General features: G+C 40.2%; 2 protein-coding genes across 2 annotated transcripts in view; one reads left to right on the top strand and one right to left on the bottom strand.

Annotated features, from left to right (window-relative positions):
- Window positions 1-14,198, bottom strand: part of stx8 (syntaxin 8) — a 38,557-nt gene extending 24,359 nt beyond the window's left edge. Inside the window, exons 1-6 of the mRNA XM_061771644.1 lie at window positions 14,068-14,198; window positions 13,503-13,602; window positions 13,320-13,414; window positions 11,129-11,239; window positions 5,921-6,054; window positions 4,976-5,068 (exon numbers count right to left, since the gene is read on the bottom strand). Coding sequence (XP_061627628.1) covers window positions 4,976-5,068; window positions 5,921-6,054; window positions 11,129-11,239; window positions 13,320-13,414; window positions 13,503-13,602; window positions 14,068-14,084 — 550 coding nt within the window. The 5' untranslated portion in view covers window positions 14,085-14,198. The remainder of the gene's footprint in view (window positions 1-4,975; window positions 5,069-5,920; window positions 6,055-11,128; window positions 11,240-13,319; window positions 13,415-13,502; window positions 13,603-14,067) is intronic.
- A 1,199-nt stretch (window positions 14,199-15,397) lies between these two features.
- LOC133477169 (TBC1 domain family member 24-like) lies at window positions 15,398-21,530 on the top strand. Its single transcript, XM_061771629.1, has 11 exons — window positions 15,398-15,730; window positions 15,978-16,150; window positions 16,218-16,479; window positions 17,062-17,175; window positions 17,303-17,719; window positions 17,801-18,040; window positions 18,188-18,343; window positions 19,306-19,369; window positions 19,476-19,574; window positions 19,656-19,920; window positions 20,436-21,530. The coding sequence occupies exons 1-11, from the start codon at window positions 15,618-15,620 to the stop codon at window positions 20,618-20,620; spliced, it is 2,088 nt and encodes a 695-aa protein (XP_061627613.1). The 5' UTR covers window positions 15,398-15,617; the 3' UTR covers window positions 20,621-21,530.
- Window positions 21,531-21,644: the final 114 nt, after the last annotated feature.

The raw sequence follows: 21,644 nt of genomic DNA, 5'->3' as shown, positions 1-21,644 counted from the left end.
TCACATCAGTCACTGAGCAAATACGTGACTAGAAGAATCTTTACAGACAGAGCCTCCACGATAATGTCTTCATCTCCTCCAAAACTCAACCTGACATGCATCTGAGAGTCCAAAGGGTTGCATTTCAAAAGTGTCAAGAACACCACTTAAATACACACTAATCAAGTGACAAACAAAGGGGTTGGGGGGGTTGGTCTCCTAAAGAGAAACAGCAGACGTGATTGATGAAATGTTTTCAGATGTTGTTCTTTTCGAGTCCAGAAATGTTAATTTCCTTGCTCGGCCCATGAGCACAAATGGCTCATGTCACCCCAAGACCTTTTTGCCATTGTTAGAACTCGCCGACACCGACGGTCCACAGACAGAGATGGATGCCGGTACGGATGGACAGATAAATAAAGATATCAGGACTCATGATTGATTGTACTCTGCTTAGAATGCAAAGTCTGATGGTAAGTCGATGCATCCCTCAGCTACGCATGTCTTATGGCTGCTACTGAGCAATCTGTGTGTTCACTGTGGCAAGAATAAAGCACAGATTTCTGGTAGTCAATACAACTATGCTTGAAGGAACTGGGATTCTGAAAACCCAGTCTGTCCATTTCAATTAATACACTATCAAGTAAATAAAAGAAACCTGAGTTACTGTAATACTCCACGTCATCATGCAAGCACCGCAGAAGATTTATTTTAAGAGGCACTGCACAAGCATATAGTTGGCATTCACTTGTAAGGAATGAGACCGAAGAACATCACAGCACGGGTGTCCCAACATTATCCCGTCACACATTTAATGTCTTCAATAATTCATGAAGTCACACAGTCAGCCAATCCAATGGTCACACAAGACAAGGTTTGTTTTTTGCGGCTCATTGCAAGTTTGACATTCCTCTCATGACAACACTCTTTAGAACATCACTACGTGCTTCTCGGCATTTTCACAGTGTCTGGAAAACACGACTGACTATGGTCAGCCTTGTGACTCAAACAAATAGTTAATTAATCTTCAACTCTCCAACCTCATCGGCTTTCCGTCGAGTGCCATCATTAGTGTGCTTCATCTGCTCACTGGACTGTTTCATAAGAAGGAGGCAATTGTTTTCTTTTGGAGACGCTGCTGCCTCACCCTGCTCCCCAGCTTGGATGATAGATGCTCCGCTGATGTAGAACTAAACCAGTCACCAAACTATTAAGTAGTAGTTAGGTCAAAACTTAGGACTACTGTATGTACTTTTTGACTAATTGGAAAATTTCCAACCATTAATGCCGGTGTTATTTTGGCAACTCATAAAATGATTGAAACGTTTGAAAACTCTTCTCAAAGTTGATATTTTTTAGAAATAACTGTTATACAAGTCTAAACATTGAAAACATTCATTCATGAATGGTGCAACACAAGATTGTTGCTCTATACAAGTGCTTAATAATGCCTCTCAGGTGAAGTGTACGTTTTGTGTGACCAATGCATGTTTTTCCCTTGAATGAAATTCTCAACCCAAAAACCCTGAGTAGAGTATTAAAAATGTTGTTTTCTGATCAGATCAGGACGATAAGCAGTTTCTTCAAGCGGCAACACCAATTACTGTGCCGGCGCAGTATGCAAATTGCAGTGCTATCAGTCATATTTGCTGATCAAAGTGAACGTACAGTATATCATTTGGAAGTTGACTTGATAATGTGCTTTGAGAAAAGTACATTTACTGTGAAAACCGTCACAGATTGGATGTCTATTGCATGTAGGAGATGGTGTGATTCGTTCCTGTAAATGGTTTATGCAGGGCCAACTCAGGACCACATTATGTTTGTATGAAAGTGCTGATGGACGTCAACTCCTGCTGAAAGAACAGCTGAGATCATTATTTGGGAGATTGGTCTCACCCAAATATATCGTATAAACTGAAAGATAACTACAGTTGAACTTTCTCAGAGGGAAGGCATATCTGCTGATATTTTCTGCAACATTTGCTGTGGATATGAAAAGCTTCTGGTATTTGGCACCAGAATTTGACTGAATATGAATAACCAAACATGACTGCATAACAAGTATTTTTGAAACACTCATAAGAATGACTGAATTATTTTTGTTGTAATGTTTGGAAATCAACCGGGAGGTCAACAAAAAGTAGAAACTGAAATTAAATTCATTATGACTTTATTTCTGGGGTCGAGGGGGTTCTGGGTTCATCGCTCAACCTCTCAATATGGGTCATCTTCCTTATGGAGCTGAGCTGGAAATATTTCTCCAAAAGGAAATGACTGCCACGTTCATTGCACTTTGGTCATGGGCAAGACTCCAGCAGAAGACTACAAAGAGCTTCATCTATTTATAGAAAAACACAGCACTCACAGTACAGTGATCATGGAGGAACTAAAGCGGGGGCGAAAGTTGGTTTTGCCAACTATCAAGATCAACTTGGGAGTCTTTTCTCCTGGTATACTGGTGGAATACATTTTATTTCTTCTTCGATCAAATCAACTAGATTTTGACAAAGCCCATTTTCCCTTTATTAGAAGTTAAAGTGTAGCTGCCACAAAAATGTCAAACTCAAATCAGTTTCAATCAAGTTATGAAAATTCAAGATAGATGTAGTTCTTTATACGCAGAAGATATGGATTTGTTTATTGCAGGTGTGTCTAAACTATGGCCCGGGGGCCATTTGTGGCCCGCAGTCCATTTTTCAGCATCCCGCGGCATATACTAAAAATGACATTTGACACAGCAAAAAAAAAATAGGAGGAGGTAGAACATGCGAGAAGTGTGGGTGTTGAAAAAATGGGTGGGAGAGGGATGGTGTGGGGGAATGTGGTTGATGGGGACTACCACGACTAATTAATTGGTTTTATACTGTATACTATAGAGCTTTTCTAGATATGCAAAGATGTAACTAAACTACAACAATAAATAGTGCCAAAATTTGTCTTCATAACACTGTGGTGAATAAAGATTATAAAAAGATTACAAGAAATAGTTTACTCCACATGTTCTACACTTAAAGTGAACTGTCAGAGTCTGATTTATCAACATATCATGGTAATTATCCTCAAGTAACTGCTTTAAAAATGGTCAGCTTCCCACAGATTGCTCGTTTTGGTTCTGAACGTGGTGATGGGATTCAACTGCTGTTCAATGCAGGGCCGGATCCATTCTAGTGGGATACAGGACCGCCGGGCACCTCAAAATCTTGAAAAAAAAAATCCTAAACTAATTGCCTCATCACCTTTAACAGAAAGATGTGACGTAGCGATTTTTCAGAATATAACTAATATATGAACAACATACATTGCCCTTGCATACTTTGAATTTTCTATATGCAGCCCTTGGAGGAAAAAGTTTGGACAAACTTTTTCCTCCAAGGGCTGCATATACCACTGTTTAGTCTAATCCATATCAAAAGAATACAGTTAAAAAACAACATTGTAAATGATGTTGATGTCACATCCACTTTGTGAGTTTTCAAGACAGATCTTAACATTTTGAAAATACAAACCAAAGGCAGGCAAAACAAAGCATTTGTTTGAGTAGAGTCTATAACTGATAATTCCAATGTTATTGTCGTCACTTATGTATATTTCACAGTGATGAACCAGGCCGCAAAGAAAAAGTCAATCACCTGTCTAAAAATGTTTTGCGGTTCATTGAGCTGAGGGACAGCTAGACATCACACTGTCGAACAGTCTGCTGAATGTAAATGGAGATTTGTAATAACAGACAATGTTCAATGTTTGGGCTTTTACTCATGGAAGTAATTATAATCCTTGCAGGTGGCACATTTTCTTGGTCTTTAAAGAAATGACTTTCACCCGCCATCAAATGTATATATACAAGGGTAATGTGGCCTCCATTACACAGAACTGTGACAAGCCATTGTTTCTGTGGCCAAAATATTTAGCCTTCATGCATTCTTTCGGTGGAATTGGAGTAAATCAGCTCTCCCACCATTAAGATTTATATAATTGGAAACACTGAAATAAAGCTAAAAAATTAAGAAGGAAAAACACACCACGTTGGAGGTATTGACAGCAACCAAAAGGCAAGAGGAAAGCAGGCTAAAAACAATCAGGTCTCGTTTCTCTCTCAATCCCTTCCGCCCATCGCTGTCGGACAAAATGTGCCAAACATCTGCCATTCGTTCCCAGCAGAGGGGAAGGTTGAAAGTTTCCCTGTTGAAGTCATTCTGTTATTCAGCCTCTGTTTGAGGGCTTGGACGAGATATTACATGATAGTTTGACGCCTTCTCTTTACTCACTGGAAGCTAGTCAGTGAGATAAGATGAGTGCTCATAATGAGACAATTCTGGGTAGATGAGCTTAGGGAAAAGCTAATCAATCACATAAATTACAGGCATTAAAAAGGGGTTTGGGCTTTGGTATGGCTTCTGATCTCTCTTTTAATATGTCAGGTCTTTGGTTTTGAACGTACGCTGTCAAATGGCAGCACCTTTGAACGTTCTGAACTTCTGCTCCCATTCCAAATGTCGTATTGAGCAGAATATTAATTCTGGAGGAATTGTATCATGGCTGCGGTCTGTGTGTATGTAGTTCAACTTCACATAGCTGACGAGATGTTCTTTAAGCAGCGAACTAGTTGAGAGTGAATCACCCACGCTGTTGCGGCCAAGTAGCGCACTCGATTTTGCCTCAATTGTGTCAAGATGTGATTAATCAACAATCAATTCCACACAATTGACGAATTCTTAATGGTCGATTAATCCATTATTATGTCTATCTGTCTGCAAAACGTGGCCCTCAGTGAACCATGTTTTAGGAGGCTAATTGCTCAATGGCTGCCTTAATGTTCATCCCAAACAGAATGGCAGATGCATTTAGGAATCCATTTCATGGTCCATTTGTAATGCGAGCTATTCATACAACTCAAAAAGGAGAAGTGAAATGTCAAGTATGAGAACACAGGACCACATCTCTATTGTAGAACAGATTTGTCTAGCGTTCTAAAATTAGGATTATTCAACTTTACCGTTCTGCTCATCCAGCTCGTTGCCAATCTCCTGCCCCATTATCTTCTGCCGGCTAATGACTGCTGCTAGTGCATCTAGACCAGCATCCTGGACTGAAACGACAAAGAAGAAATAGGGGGGGGCAAAGCAGGTGGGGTGGTGAACAATAAATATGCGATGAAACTGACTTTTTGGGGAATGAGTCATTTAGCCTCACTTAAAACTATGACAACTGCAGAGGTCCGAGGTGGGGTGGAAAACAATGATGGTTGAGAAGAATAGAAAAGACTTGCCCCCCCCCCCCCATCTTAACACACATTCGATCACTGGATTGTTTTATTTATTTTCTTATTTTTCTATGAGCACGGTTTGAGGTGCTAACCATTACCCTGCTCTACCATAAACCCTTCAAGGGACTGGAAACCTCTCAGAGCTTGGGCTTCACTGTCGTAAAAGGAATCAGTGATCCCAAATTGAAACTAACCAGAGCCATAATGGAGACATTGCAGTGAAGTGTCACATGGGGGATTCTGGTGCACTGACATCTGGGTGCTCAACTCATGTCCAAGCCATTTGGGAAAAGGGATTAAACAGGCGCTAGCTGATGGCATATTTTCTAGATGTACAGTAACAGCCACCTTAAATGTGTTGGCACACATACAGATGGCCAATACACTAAATCCAATCCTTTTCATGTGTCAAATATTTTCATCTATTAATTGCCTCTTCGCGCTAACTGTATGTTTTACCATCTCTTACTGGAAATACCCTTGTACTGTACTTGTGTTACAGTGACAAGAGTGGTTCCATATGTGTTGGATGGCGGGTAAAGCCTGTATTTGAGTGAGTGGTACAAAGTCAAACAAAAGTGACGTGCAAATCTTATTCGAGTGATGCGAGAAACCTGGAAATTCATTGTCAGATTACAAAATGGCAGAAAAATTCATTGTTATCCTCTGGTTTACCTTCAATGATTCGTTGTTGTTGTTGTTTAATCTCTCCGAACGTCAACCCCCGGGTTTCTTCTGATTCATTAATGAGCCACGGGTTTGCTGAGACTCCTTCGCTAGCGCCCACTCCTCCTGCCATTAAGGTGGGCCTTTAAAGATAATCAAAACAACAATACAATGATGTTTCTCTTTGGTTGGTTGCTTTTCTTATTTAAATTAGCGAATTTTCTCAATTAGTGCCCTCTGCTCTATTTTACACAGTGCCCCAATCAATTGCCAGCTGAGTCATCTACTTCAATGAATAAACAGACACCTCTTTTACTCAGGAAAAAAATAATAATAATGTGATATAACGACTTGCACTATGACATCTGATACCTCCATGTGTTGCATTTAACCTCATTACCACAACACTGCTTGCAAGGAATTTATGGATTTCCTCATCTACGGTCCATAATATCATCAAACGGTTCAGAGAAATCACTGCATGTAAGTGGCAAGGCCGAAAACGAACATTGAATGCACGTGATCTTCGATTCCTCAGGCAGCACTGACAAAACCGACATCAATGTGTAAAGGATAACACCACATGGGCTCAGGAACACTTCAGAAAACCAATGTCAGTAAATACAGTTCGGCACTACATCCGTAAGTGCAACTCAAAACTCTACTATGCAAAGCAAAAGCCATTTATCAACAACACCCAGAAACGCCGCCGGCTTCTCTGGGCCCGAGCTCATCTAAGACGGACTGACGCAAAGTGGAAAAGTGTTCTGTGGTCCGACGAGTCCACATTTCAAATTGTTTTCTCGAAATTGTGGACGTGTCGTCCGGGCCAAAGAGGAAAAGAACCATCCGGACTGTTATGGACGCCAAGTTCAAAAGCCAGCATCTGTGATGGTATGGGGCTGTGTTAGTGCCAGTGGCATGGGTAACTTACACATCTGCGAAGGCACCATTAATGCTGAAAGGTACATACAGGTTTTGGAGAAACATATGCTGCCATCCAAGCAACGTCTTTTTCATGGATGCCCCTGCTTATTTCAGCAAGAAAATGCCAAACCACATTCTGCACGTGTTACAACAGCATGGCTTCGTAGTAAAAGAGTGCGGGTCTCACATTGAAAATGTGTGGCGCATTATGAAGCGTAAAATATGACAACAGAGACCCTGTTGAAAAGCTGAAGCTGTACATCAAGCAAGAATGGGGAAGAATTCCACCTACAAAGCTTCAAGAATTAGTGTCCTCAGTTACCAAACGTTTACTTTAATGTTGTTAAAAGGTGAAAAGGCAGCACAGTGGTAAACATGACCCTGTCCCAGCTTTTTTGTAACATGTTGCAGCCATAAAATTCTAAGTTAATGATTATTTGCTAAAAAACAATAGTTTATCAGTTTGAAGTGTATTCAATTAAATATAAGTTGAACATGATTTGTAAATCATTGTATTCTGTTTTTATTTGTTTAACACAACGTCCCACTTCATTGGAATTGGGGTTGTATTTCAATCAAGCATCATAATGTTTTTGTGGGGAAAAAATATATACACACAAATTACTAAATGCGCTCACAATAATAAAAATATACTTATATGCATAAAAGGCCTCCGCTTGATAAATGTCTTACACTTATATATGCCAGATAGTCTCTGTAATTGACTAAATAAACCATGTTGTCTAGTATATGAAGGAATGCAGTATCCTCGTGGGTTAACAATGAAATGTTGTCAAAATATTTTTTGAAAGTCCGAGTACTGTACAAACGTACAGTATTGGCGGGTATTAGTGCCTCCCTAATAAAAACAATAAAAGTGCCTGGTCGAGGCGACCAGCTATTGATCACAGAAAATATGACAGCATTTATTTACTCATTTGGATGGAAAAGAAAATAATAATAGCAGGTTGGTTGGTGCAGCCGTTGTGTGCTTTTTAATCTGTCACAGGACTGCGGAATGCTCTGCAACAAAGCGACAGCCCAGAGAGCAGTGCGCTGTACCGCATTGTGGTTTTAAAGCTATTCCTCCGCTGATTGCTAAAAGCTGTCGCTGGAAGTCTTGTGGTGACAGGTCGCTGTGAGAGGCTGACTCCAACCCAGTCCGCTCAGATCAAGTCGCCAGCTGGTGAAGCCTGCGGGCCACATGCAAGCCAATCGACGGGTGAGCAGCAAATATTATGAGAAAACCGATGGTTTTACAATTTTTAGTTGAGAAATTGGTTACGGGCCACACATGACGTTTATCTCATTTCGTAAGGCGATGATTATTTCAAGCTGCTTCTGATGTGGTCGGTAACGCACAGTCGGTGAGGTATTGGGTCTAATCTCTCTGACATGTTTGATTACTGTGAGACTGTGTGCAGGGCTGCCACTCCGTCCCTGCAAGCGCCCAGTGTGTGAAGATCCAATTAGTCAGTCAGCGGGGAGCTCCAAAGCCAGTCAGGCGCATCTTTTGGAGGAAGAGACTGCCGCCACTAAAACCTGAGCATCCACCACCTGACTGAGCAACTTGGACAGCAGCGACTTAACTAATTATGATTATTTCCAGCGCAATCAAACACAAAGGAAAGGTTAGTGAATAATTGAGGAAAGGTGGGTCATAGGGGCCACGGGGTGAAGGCAGCCTTCAAATGTAGGCGCCACATCCTCCTTTTGCACAGTCTGAAATGGAGATGCCCCGACTGTATTGTCTCGGGGATAGATTAAAGACACCTCAGCAACCTCCCCCCATGGCTTAATGCCTCAAATTCTCAGGAGAAAAAGTGTCTTAGATTAGCCAAGCGTGGTGATCCCCTGTCCGCCTCCCCTCCATGTTCTGCCCTCAGAGACCACACAGTGGGAATGGGTTCCAGCCACTATTTAAATGACCCCACCACGTATCGCAATACAAATTCAATCCCACTGAGCAAACTGAAAAGCACATGACTACATGATTAGACAAAATGTTTTAGAATGTGTCATTCGATTTTTTTTTCCTTTCAAAGCCTTTTAAGTAATTGACTGTGTGGTCTGTACAAAGATAAAAGTCAGCACCAAACACTGCTAAGTAGCTCAACGCCAAAATTAAACCTTGGGAGATTGCTGAGAAGTTCAAGTTCAGGTTTCTTGCTATATATATTGTTCTGTGTGGGCCATTTGTACTGTAGTAAGCATGATATCACTTGAAACCTAGAGTAAACCCCTTCTCATCTATTCAACAGTTTGCATTTATAAAAATACATGTTCTCCATCAATCTGCCAAGAGCGTTCAAAGTAAGACTACAATGATTAGGCGAGTGCAGTGTTTCATTATCCCAGTTCACTTTTAGGGAACGTTCTGCTGTAGTATATTAAAGCATCACTCATTAACCGTGAATAATAATTGTTTTGACGCTTGTATGACAGTCCAAAATGTTTATAGATACAAATACACTTCCCAAAACATTGGGACGCCTCTATCATCACAGGGTGGATACACAATTGATTTGAAGTTTTATTATTGTATACGGGGTTGTTACCTACTTTTTACTCTTGTATGACAGTTAATGTTAAAACGTTACTTAAAACATGCATGTATAGTTAATAAAGGTTAGATTCATTCATTTTCCATTATTTTCTATAAAATCATTCAACATTTCCACAAAGTGGACGTGTACCAGCATCCCAGACTGTATTGTCTTCGCACTGTATGAAGAGTGACTCTTAACTATAGGAAACTACAGCAATATTGTGTTGTTTGATTAACATACTTGGTGAAATAAAAAAGATTTGGCGCCTGCCTGCTGAATAAGCCATTCCAACTACTGAACCGTAACAATTCCAAGGACGGGTCTCTTAAAACATACACAAACGTAAACAAAATCATGAGTCCAATTAAATCTATTATCATTATAAACATTATAAACTGTCAAAAATGGTTTCTATGTTTGAATAAAAGGAACTTGCATTGACAAATTAAATCCTACCAACATACACAATGGACAGGAGGATGTGACCTACATGATATCATTTCCTCTTCCTGTAAACAAAATATCACCTGGACAGTGCATGGCCATGCCATCAACATAGTCACAAATACGAATTGAAATGAGCATGAAAAATCATTGAAAAAGACCAATTTAGATTTCTATTTCTAGAGTGTGTCAATCTCTATGTGCAGAATATCTGACCGATCGGGCAAAAGCCAGCAAATCTCTTACTAAAAACGATTTAATGGTAGGCAGACAGGCAGACACCAACTTGGTGATGGGACACGGGGTCAAACCCGAGTTCACGCTGAGTGCACGGACTTGCCAAAAGTTTGTGACCAGTGACATCATCATCAAAGCCCAGCTCAGAGCCTTTGACCCCTCTAGTCAAGGACATGGGCAAGAGAATGAGGATTCATTATTTTTAATTGGATGCCCGACCACAAACTTGGGGCTTCCAAGCAGGTTGGCCCCCGGAAGCTTCGTGGACTGATGTTTGTTGTGACTCGATGATTGATAGGGACCGAGATAGTGGACGTAGCAAAACGCGGTACGATACTAATATATACAGGTGCATCGAAATCAATTCTATCGGAGAAAAGTTCATTTATCTCAGTAGTTCAATTACAAATGTAAAACTATTGCAATATATTATTCAGATTCATTAAACACACGTAAAAAATACTTTTAGAAGGCCAATTCCTACCTAGTTTCTAGGTAAAAAATATAATGAAATAAAATAATTTCTTGGAGTATATGGGTGTAAGCTTTAATCATCAATATGATAATAAACTGTTCAACTATTTCACTGTGCGTGTTATGAAGCTATATAATGAGCTTCACCGATTATATTAGACTAATGAAATAGTTTTTTTTCCCACGATACACCAATAAACTAATATGTATAGAGATATACAATATAATACAGAGTATATATTTTACATGTGCTCTCTCGCTCTCTCTCTCTCTCTCTCTCTCTCTCTCTCTCTCTCTCTCTCTCTCTCTCTCTCTCTCTCTCTCTCTCTCTCTCTCTCTCTCTCTCTCTCTCTCTCTCTCTCTCTCTCTCTCTCTCTCTCTCTCTCTCTCTCTCTCTCTATACACTTGAAACTAATCAGGAAAAGGCTTGCGCATGGGCATATGGTTTAAAAATAAAAAACATCTGCAGGTGAGACTTGAATGTTGAAGCCTTAGTCTAAAATAACAGCCAACACTGTCCTCGTGTGTCTTCATTAAAACCTTAATAAATTGTTGAATAGTCATCTTCAAAAATTGCTTCCTATACCTGGACGGAGCTGGTTCCAGGACGTCGCCTTTAAAAGTGGCATTGAGCTGCTTCTCCCTGGTCAGTAGCTCGTCAATGAGATTCTGCCGCCTGTCCGCTTCTGACTGCATTCTGTTGATGTCACGTTAAAGTAGTAATATTGTTGGGCACTTGTTGTTTCACTAGTTTGGTATAAGGTTCGAATGAGAACAGTCGAAAACGATGGATGATAAAAAAAAATACAATAACTTTACATACTGTGCAGCCTTTGGATTTGGCTGATATTATTAGTAAATATTCTTCAAAAAAGAGGCTTCAAGCTGCCGATTGCTACTACAAGTTAGAGTTTGCTGTCAAACAGACCATAAAACAAAGACAATTACACATTGTGTGTACGAAACAACCACATTGCCTTCATCAGCCACAGGAGCTGCTGAGGCAGTTCTACATAGCGGTCATCGAATCAGTCCTGTGTTCTTCCATCACAGTCTGGTTGGGTGCTGCTACAAAAAAAGGACAAATCCCAACTGCAACGGACAATCAAAACTGCTGAAAAGATTGTCGGTATCCCCTTACCCACCCTTGAGGACTTAAACGCTGCCAGAACTAAGACAAGAGCGTGCAAAATCCTCTTGGAGCCTCCACATCCCGGTCACCAGCTAGCAGACATTCCAAATGCTTCTTCCCTCTTGCGATCAACTTCTTAAACATCTAACCTACAATTCTATTGCAACATGCTGCCAATTTTTTTGACTTGAGTTCGTTGTCACATTTCTGTGGGGCCAATTATACATTACTCGTGCACTCACTGTAGTAGTCTCGCCACGCTGCACTATTTGCATATATGTTGTTGACTAGTTACGTCATTCAAACCGCTCTAATTGCTAGAGGACTATGCATCTTTTTGCACAATTGTCAAAAAAATAATAATTCATGTACCGGCATTACCAGATTACTAGCAACCTTTTATTGCTCCGTGTACTAGCAACCTTTTATCGCTCCGTGTTTTTCTCAGTGTCTTTATGTCTCAAAAGTATTCTCTGTCAATTGACGTACTCGAGCGGCTCCAACTACCGGAGACAAAATTCCTTGTGTGTTTTTTGGACATACTTGGCAAAATAAAGATGATTCTTCTGATTCTGATCAGCATACAATAGAAAACATCACAGCCCCACGGGCTAACAATTAACCTAACACAAAAATAAAATAAAATAATGCCAGCTGGGTGTTTAAAACAAATTTAACCTGTAGATAATAATCCATTTTACACCAGAAAAGTTATGGAGACGCGAGCCATTCATGCTAATGTTGTTGTTTGTTGTTTGTTGTAGTTTTTTGTCAATGTCTTTATGTCTCCAAAGTGTTCTGTAAATTGACTGTCTGTTGTACTAGAGCGGCTCCAACTACCGGAGACAAATTCCTTGTGTGTTTTGGACATACTTGGCAAATAAAGATGATTCTGATTCTGATTCTGATTCTAATGGGATGTGGAGGAATCACACAAACGCAGATCGCCTCGCATAACGTTATTAAAGAAGAACGGAAGGTCGTGTGGGGGTGCAAATATTGTTACTGTGCGCTTGTACACAACACCTTACTGCTGAGTGCAAGTTCTCTTGAAGACGTAACACAAACGTTTTGGGAGAAAGCAACCGCTGAACACAGCCTGCAGCTCACAACAGGAGTACAAGAGGGCAGGGTGGAGGTCAATCCAGTTGGGGGGGGGGGGGGGGGGGCGCAAATGCAACAACAGTGTGTGTGTGTGTGTGACTTTTGGCTTGATTACGCTTCATAAAACCAGTTAACATCTTTCCAGTCTCTTCTATAATATCAGATATGTGTCACTTGAAATGTACAAGGAAATACTGGTGCATCTCAATGAGATGGTAAAATGTTGGTTTTTGTTCACTGTAAACTAAAATCATCAAAATAATAAATAAAATCAGACAATAGTTTAGTCTGTGTAGTGAATCTATATTATATATGAGTTTTTGAATTGAACTACAGAACTATATGAAGTTTTTTCATTCTAATTTATTGAGATGAACTTGTAGATGGTGGAAATGGACACTGATCTGACATTCAGCACACTTTTGAGTGGACGACTTAACAGGAGCGCCTTTTCAAAGCAATCTGCTGCCCTCTATTGCCCAATTCATGTCATTACACACTCCAAAGCCAGTCTCATGAGTTCTATTTAGGAAAAGGATACATGCGCCGTGACGAAGAAGACCTCAGCAAACTCTCTTTAAGCTGGGCAATACTTTGTTTGAGCTTCTGAAGTAATGCCCGTAGTGTCATGTTGATCTAAAAAAAAAAAAAAAAAAAAAAAGGAGCTGACACAGAGAATTAGAGAAATACAGCACAGTATTCAACGACGTCTACATTTACTCACCTTGGCTGGATTTCCTCCGGTTCTTTGCTGTCTGTTGCGTTCATGGATGTTTTCAGCAATTTCTTGTGCCAGCCGACAAGTGGCATCGTAATTCTGTAACCTGGACAGCAAGGAAGAGAATAGAAACGTCTGAGCTGGACCATTAAAAACCTCAATTATGTTTAAAATACGTTAACTTTAACTGCAGATGGTTTACGAATGTATGAAGGAATGGACTTGGTCAATATAGACTTTTTCGCCAACGTTTTGCAACATTATAACACGACAATCATGTGACATATTGAGTTTCCCCTTTTCCTTACTGGACCGAGTTTAAAAAGCACATTGTGTAATTTAAAAATGTATCCGTTTTTTAGTATGATGCCATACTGTTTGATATATAAAAACAAATATATATGTATATATTTCTTTCTCCTGAACACAAAGCTGGAATGGGTGAACTCCATTTGGGAAGCTAAAAAAAAAGAAGCTGCGAGCTAAATCTGAACAAAGTCAGAATTTCGTCGAGTTTTGAGCATAGTATTCCTGCAAATAATGTAACCGAACAATTGGAGTCATTATTTACCAGGTATCCTGAGACATTTTAAGAAAAAAAGCTTTTAAAAATAGATATCCACTAAACTCGAATCACCCAGGAGTGAAACGTTTCCTGTTTGGGTGTGACGTCACTACAGTGCTGTATGAGGGACAATCTTCTGTGTTAGCAAATTGTCACTTCTGCCACCCATTTATCTGCAAAGAGCACTGTAAGATATTTATTTTAGAATGCAATAGAAATAATTTATGAATTTACCAAAACAGCTTCTATTTTCATTATTTATTTATTTCATTATTATATCTTTGTTGTCCTCAAAATTCAAAGATGGTTGTCCTCAAAGATTCAAAGACTTTTGATAAGCATGTTCATGACAATAAAAGAGGATGATGATTCTTCTTCTTCTATTAAACTATATATATAATGCATGTTAGCTTGATTAATGTAAAATAATTATGATGTTTGTATGTGTCACACAAAAGACACAGGGTCACCGTGACATTTACATGAACTGTCATGGAAAGTGTCCGGAATGTTTCTAGGAATTCAAGTGACATTTTCCACCGCTTTGCAACAATGGCTACAGTTACATATTGTATGTTTTGTGTTGAAAGGCCTTTTAAAAAAAAAAAAAAAAAAGATTTATTAAGGTTTAAGTGTAAAGTTGCATGTGCAAGCGTACTTTTTTTTTCAATTCAAATCGAGTGACATGCAAATAAAATAGTCAGATTATTAAGATTTTAACATATTTTAAGAGCTTCTGGCACACATAACAAGAACACCAGTTTTATTATGATCCGTGTTTTATTTACAGAATCTGCCGTCATAAAACAATATATGAATGTAAAAAAGTATTCACAAGTGCTGTTAAATAATTTGTTTTTCAGCATCGGTGTTGGAGCCCACATGTGAGATAAGCACTCGTAGAGGCTGAATGTGTCATGGCCAAACAGTGGATGTGTTTAGATCAAAACAACACTTGTTGTGTTGAATAATAAGTTTTTTAAGATTTCTCAGAATAACCCTATTTAGCATTTGGATCCTGCACAATTTCATGGAAGGAGCAATACCTGCCAGCAGCTCGAAATGACCTTATTTTGGGCATGTTTAAATAGGTTAAACACAGTAATTTTACACAAATACTCTCAGAATGGTTGACTATTGATGCAAATGTGTGTAAATTCCCCCAAATTAGTTACAGTACTACGTTTCGTACACATCAGTGGACAATTTTATTTAGAGAACACAGTCAAAAAAAATATTACAAGAGTATTTTATTTGCATGGTTATAATTTGCATTTCAGTTATGGCCATTATGACACTGTAGTTGCTGTCTTTATTGCTGATTACATTCCTCTGAGGAGACGACACTTTAAAGCAGGCGAGTACGTGCAACCTTAAGTCACCACAAACAAGCCTCGCCCCTATGCCTCCCCACTCACGGGGCATATATAAGATTCTGCAGCTCCAAAAAGGCAGCGCATCCCACCCTTTGTGTTGAATTTCTGGGAAGACTTGATTCACATCTCAAGATCACCAGAATTCTGCAGCTGTGGAAGTATCAATCCGACCCGAGCACAATGACAGGAGGCAGAAGCAGGCAGAGGTCTCATTCCTATTACAACCCTGAGGACAGCAAGACATATGGAGTACAGACACAGACTAAAGAGGCGAGTCAAAGACCTCGGTCAAGGTAGGAGTTCTACTCTGGAGTTAATAGAATGGTCATGATAGGTCACCAAATAAATACTTGAAGAATTGGTAGTGTAGCGGTTCTTATACAGTAGCTGACGTTTGTCTAGCTGGCATCCTATAGTAGAGGGATGACCAGTCCAGGCTGTAGTCAAACTTGGCTGGAGAGTTTCTAGCCATGACCACAGATGTGATGGATACATTATCTAATGTGTGGATGGATACGTCATCTAATGTGTGCTTTCCAGGTCTTTTTACAGTTATGAAACATCAGAACATGACTCTGACAATGATTTGGGACACCTATCGGTGTCCAGTCCACTGAAGCAGAAGGCGATTGCTCCACCCCAGCATACTGTGCAGAAAAATGAAAAGTCCAAGTCCAAACCGAACAAGCACTTACAATCAAGAGACCTGAATGGTAAGTGCATCTTATAAGTTACTGCCGAGTTTCACAACCCTCATGAAAATGCTGCACATGTGTTCAGGCAGCAGAGGCAGTCTCAAATGTGTGTCCATGATGACCATCTCTGAGTCGGACAACTGGGAGATCTGCTCCAGTTCTGGCATGAAATATGGTCAGTTTGTTGACTGGGAGAAGATCGATCCGGAAGCTGCAGAACGGTACCAGCAGATATTGGAAAGTGAGCACCAGCAACTGAAGACCATGGGTAGAGAAGGATTCTGGGCTACGCCTCATACACTGAGGGCAAAGGCTTACTATCACATCATCCATGGCATCCATTCCAGGTTAGCACTCCAAATGCCAAGGCAGGTGAGCTGAGAGATGCTGCTGTGGAGCTGAAAAATTACTGTAGCACTCATTGACACATTATGGCAATTCCCAGATGTCATCCAAATACATCATACATGACAACTACGACATACGAGTAGATACTCATGATCTTCTGCCATGAAGAAGGACACAACAAAGATTGTACAAATACTGGAGACAAAAGCCATATTGTCTATTGGAACAGCGAGAGGAAGGAGGCAACTGGCTTTCTCAGGAGGACTTATGACAATGATGAGACAATGATCACGCAGAGACATAAAACGAGAAGCATGCACCATAGAAAGAAACTTACAGTGTCCCATTGAAACAGTTGTGGGGGGAAATATATTCAATTTTAATTCAGAGAATGCATAAAAAATATTTTAGAGAAGATAACCGAAATAACAGATTGCATAATTGATAGTGTCAAGTGGTGAGATGTTGAATTCAGTCCTTTATTTTGAAATGATAAACGTCCATATCGTTGCACTATGCAATTATTCAAGTTTCCATTATAGAAACCAAACTGATAGCGGATATTGTTACCTGTGCTGTAGGTGTCTCAATCCAGAAAGAGACGTCTACTACGAACTCAGCAGGAAGTTGTTTGGAGAACAAAAACTCAGCACCCACCCAGTTCCAGAGTACATGGAGGCAGGAGAAATACCAAGGTACAAGTACACTACATTCTATAGACGTGGGTATTAGACTTGTGGGAAGAATAGTGTAAATAAATATGAACAGTTCATGAAACATATTTCAAGTGATGACATTGTATTGTAAATGATCTTTTTCTAGGTACTGCCTCAATAAGGCGGGTCTCAATTCTGTTAAAAAGATTCTTCTCTGTCTGGGGAGGTACTTCCCTGACATGAACTTTTGCCCCATCGTCCCTGCTCTGGTGGCGCTCATCTTACACTTCAGCCAGGACGAAGCGGAATGTTTCTACAGTGTTTCCAGACTGATTTGCTACAACGACCCAAATAAGCGTTACATTGACCAGACCTTTCTCACATACCGAGCCTCGTGCATGACCTTTGGAGACCTTGCCAACAGGTGTTGCCGGGGCATCCGGAAGTTGATCGCCAGTTCTCACCAGAACCTTTTTGAGTTTTACTCCGATTGGATCATGTGGATCTTTGCTGATCTTCCATTCACATATGCCATCAGAGTGCTTGATGTTTACCTCCTGGAGGGCTACAAGGTTCTTTACAGGTTTGCAATTATTTGCTCTGCATTGAACCCCACTTCAAACCTCACAAAAACGACAAAATAACTTACATATGTTGTTTGCAGGGTGGCGTTGGCTTTGCTGAGCCTCTACAAAGTGTCCGTGTCGTCCAGAGTTGCAGATGTGGAGGATTTCCGAACCGACATGAAAAGGTTCGTGCAGAATGTGGCTCGCCACTGCACGGTTGAGAATCTTTTGGGAAGAGCCTTCCTGGTTCCCATTGCCACGAGGAGAGAACTCAACCTCCTCTTCAAAGCCAACAAGGTCTCCCTCATGCAAAAAGGGGTCAGCATCCACCAGAAGAGGTGAGGGAACAAGAAACGTTTTAGATTTAATGGAAGGGAAAACTGTTAATCAAATATTGCTCTCACCTTTATACAGTAACTAGCCATGTACAGTATATAATGGTTCCTCATTGTCATAGTCTCACCATTGGTATTTTGATCCTAAAGGCAATCAGTGGGTACAGTGGACTTCAGCAACCTTAGCTCCAGTGTTGTGACAGCGACAGAGATGAGAGTGGTCTGGGCCTGGATACCGGAACGCTTTGCCCTTTTCAGTCCCATTAAGCTGTTCAGTACAACAGAACACGGAGGAAGTCTCGCTTCGTAAGTCAACACTTTACACAATTGTAAGCACAATGTGTGAGACTTTACACAATTGTAAGCACAATGTGTGAGAAGTTCCTTTTGACCTTTTAATGGATATAGACCATCCGTGATTGAGGACCAATCAATCCAGGGTATACCCCGCTTCTTGCCCCAAGTCAGCTGGGATAAGCTCTAGCTCACCATAACTCTAATGAGAAGATGCGGTACAGAAAATGGATGGATGAATGGATGGTCTTTTTTTTCTTTTTTCTTACATTAACTACATTTTTTTTAGCCAGAAAATCCAAAGGCCTCCTCAAAAGCTCACTTTCAACCAAAGTGGTTCCCGTGCAAGTGCCCAAACTAACATCAGTTCTTTCTTTGTCCATCACCAACCCAAAAGAACCATTTCAGGGATCGGAAAACTCGTGCTAGCAAGGAACCAAAACCTAACAGGGCAAGATTCTAAATGGATTATTTTTGAAATGATAGCATTACCATTTCAATATATGTAAAGTAAGATAAAGGGAAACTCCTTGCAAGACAAGAGGGAACCAGATAGTGTTTTTAGAGCGTCACTTAATGGTGTTTTTTTTTTATTGAATTAACTGCTGAAGTCAACAAGTGTGTCTGTCTGCATGCAGGCAGGTAGCATGCGCATTTTCATGCTGGTCAACAGACTTTATGCTTTGGCCATGTGCTATTTCTGTTACTGTCACAGTAAAATGCATCACTGGTCCCTTCTGTAGTAGCATAGCAATAACAAAAACAAAAAGGCAAGACACACATAGAGTTGATTGTTTAGCTGCTTACTGGTCTGAATTGCATCGTTTTGGATTTGAGGCATTTTTTCCAGAAAAGTTTCCTTGAACTGCACATGTTAACACCAGTACCACCAATGTGGTACCTCCTGTTTATTCATTTATAGGCTTGATGGGTTGTTATTTATTCATGCATATTCATCAATTTCTTTCATCAAGGTTCTATTATCATGTGGAGGGCCATGAACCCGTGGTGTTAATCATCAAAACAGTGGATGAAGAGGTAACTTTGCCTATATAACTATACCCGCTGGGCATATACACAGTATGCAGAAGATGATGACTTGCATTGCGTTTTGTATTGGATTGAACTGTTTTCTATTTCTTAGGTCTTCGGTGCCTTCATTTCGTCAGATATGACAGAGAGGCACAAGTACGACACCGATAAAGCAACATTTTTTGGAACGTGCGAATGTTTTGTTTTTACGGTGAGACATCCGATCAATGCCTTGCATCACAATTGTATTGGAATGTCCAGCATTGTCTAAGAAATATGAATGCTCTTTCAGCTTCGTCCCAGCATGGAGCGCTACCAGCGAGCCATGGTCAACATAATGACCAGGAAAGTCTGCCCTCAGCAGGCTCAGTTCAGCTCCCAGACCTCCTCCAACACAACTCTGACATGTCCTGCTGGGACACCCCAAGACCCCAGCTACTTGACCATCCCTTTCACTGCCCCCTCACAGGAACCATTCACTGCCAAGGAGCCAAAGAGAGCCAAGGAACAAGAAGCTTCCAAGTTCATAGCCTGCAGTGACGAACAGCTCATTATTGGTGGGTCAATTGCATAGTTAGGTCCGGGAGTTTTTAACTATTTTTCCTGTATAGACTATGAAGGTTGGCCAAGCACGTGCCATGACCAGTTCTGAATCTATTGATGGTTGATTACTGATTGTTGACACCCAATGTTTATTGGGGACCTCCTTGGATGCCCATTCCTTCTTCCAAGATGATTGGATGGGTAAAGTCAGCTCGTGGATTGGTAGAGCCTTCATCTTTTGGAGCATCATTTGGTTAGATGCTGTTCACGAATGTGTGGAGGAGTAATGTTTGATTAGACAGGGAGCCAACACCATTTGTTGAGCGAATTGTCCCTGTTATGACTTATGGTTGTGTTAACGTGGGTGTCCATTGTGTGTGTGGGATGACCTGAACCAAACAGGGGCACAATATTCTGGTGTAGAGTACATGAGTAACATCATATTTTACAATAATTCAGGATTGTAAAATAATCACTGCAATGAAGTTCGTTATATCCGAGGTATCAACATCATTCTGCCTTCTTCCAGGTGGGAACGGAGGCTATGCGCTCTGCCTTCAGCAGAACCTCGAGGCAGGCTACACAGAGACTTGTGACACATTCAAAAGCCTGCCACTCTGCAAAGGACATTTCAAGATCCAGTCTCTGGAAGTGTGGGGAATCCAGAACTCCATTTACTTTTCTCACTATTTGTCCTCCCAGCAAAACATATAGTTCTTCTGTGTCATACCTTTTACGTTTACGTTTTTGTTTTACTGATTTTTTTAAAAGATTTTTTTTAAATATAGTACACTGGTTGAAATTACTTTACTGTGTCTTTCTAATATCAAAACAAATGCCCTCGGGGATTTCAAACCCACACAAAACAGGCTGAGGTGGAGAGGTCAGCCGGTCAGCGACTGTGTGTGGACAAACAGTGGAACCTGCAGTTTTGAGTGAGTGTGTGTGTGTGTGTGTGTGTGTGTGTGAGAGACTTTCGGTTTAATTACACTACATGAAGCTAGTTTATTTCTTTACACATATAAAATATGGATATAAAAACAAACAAAAAAAAGAATATTCTCTTATATTCGAAATAATATATAAATATAATTACATTTTGAATAGATACGATACAAGATATTTGTAACGTAACTGTGATCAGTCGAAACGACAAATAGAGATGTCTGTGATTCAGTTTTGCCAAGTCGAAAGTGAATAACAGATATTTGCAATGTCGTTTCGCTCATGACAAACGATGTCACTTTTGCCATTCATACGTACGGGATTTGCAATGCAGTTGCCAGTGAAATAATGACGTTGGAGATATCTGAAATGACAATTGTGGATAGGAAGCATGTAGTTGAGGATATCTGTTCTTTTTGACTAGGCAAAACTGATTTACACAATTAGTCACATCCACTTGCAGTCTAGGTAGAGGCCTGCCAGAGAGATGGATCATGCAAAGATATTGTTATTGTACACGTAAAATACAATTTTGGCAGAGCAAGCCTTCAGATGCCTAAAAAAAAAAGAAACATGCACAAAATACACAATATGCACAAGATATATAACAACAATATAAAAGAGGTACACAACAGTAAGTAAACTGAAGTGACAAAGTCAATAAAATAAAGTGTCAGGTGCAGGGTTGTAATTCACTGTTGGTATACAGAATGGTTGTATTGTTAGTGTATTCATATTAAATGTAAGTTGGAAATGTTCAGGTTGAAGTGTGACGTCCCAGTATTCACATTTT

This window comes from Phyllopteryx taeniolatus, chromosome 4 (genome assembly GCF_024500385.1).
Source record: "Phyllopteryx taeniolatus isolate TA_2022b chromosome 4, UOR_Ptae_1.2, whole genome shotgun sequence".
In the NCBI taxonomy this organism is placed as follows: Eukaryota; Metazoa; Chordata; class Actinopteri; order Syngnathiformes; family Syngnathidae; genus Phyllopteryx; species Phyllopteryx taeniolatus.
Note: the sequence above shows the minus strand (reverse complement) of the source record. Positions and strands in the feature narration are given on the sequence as shown.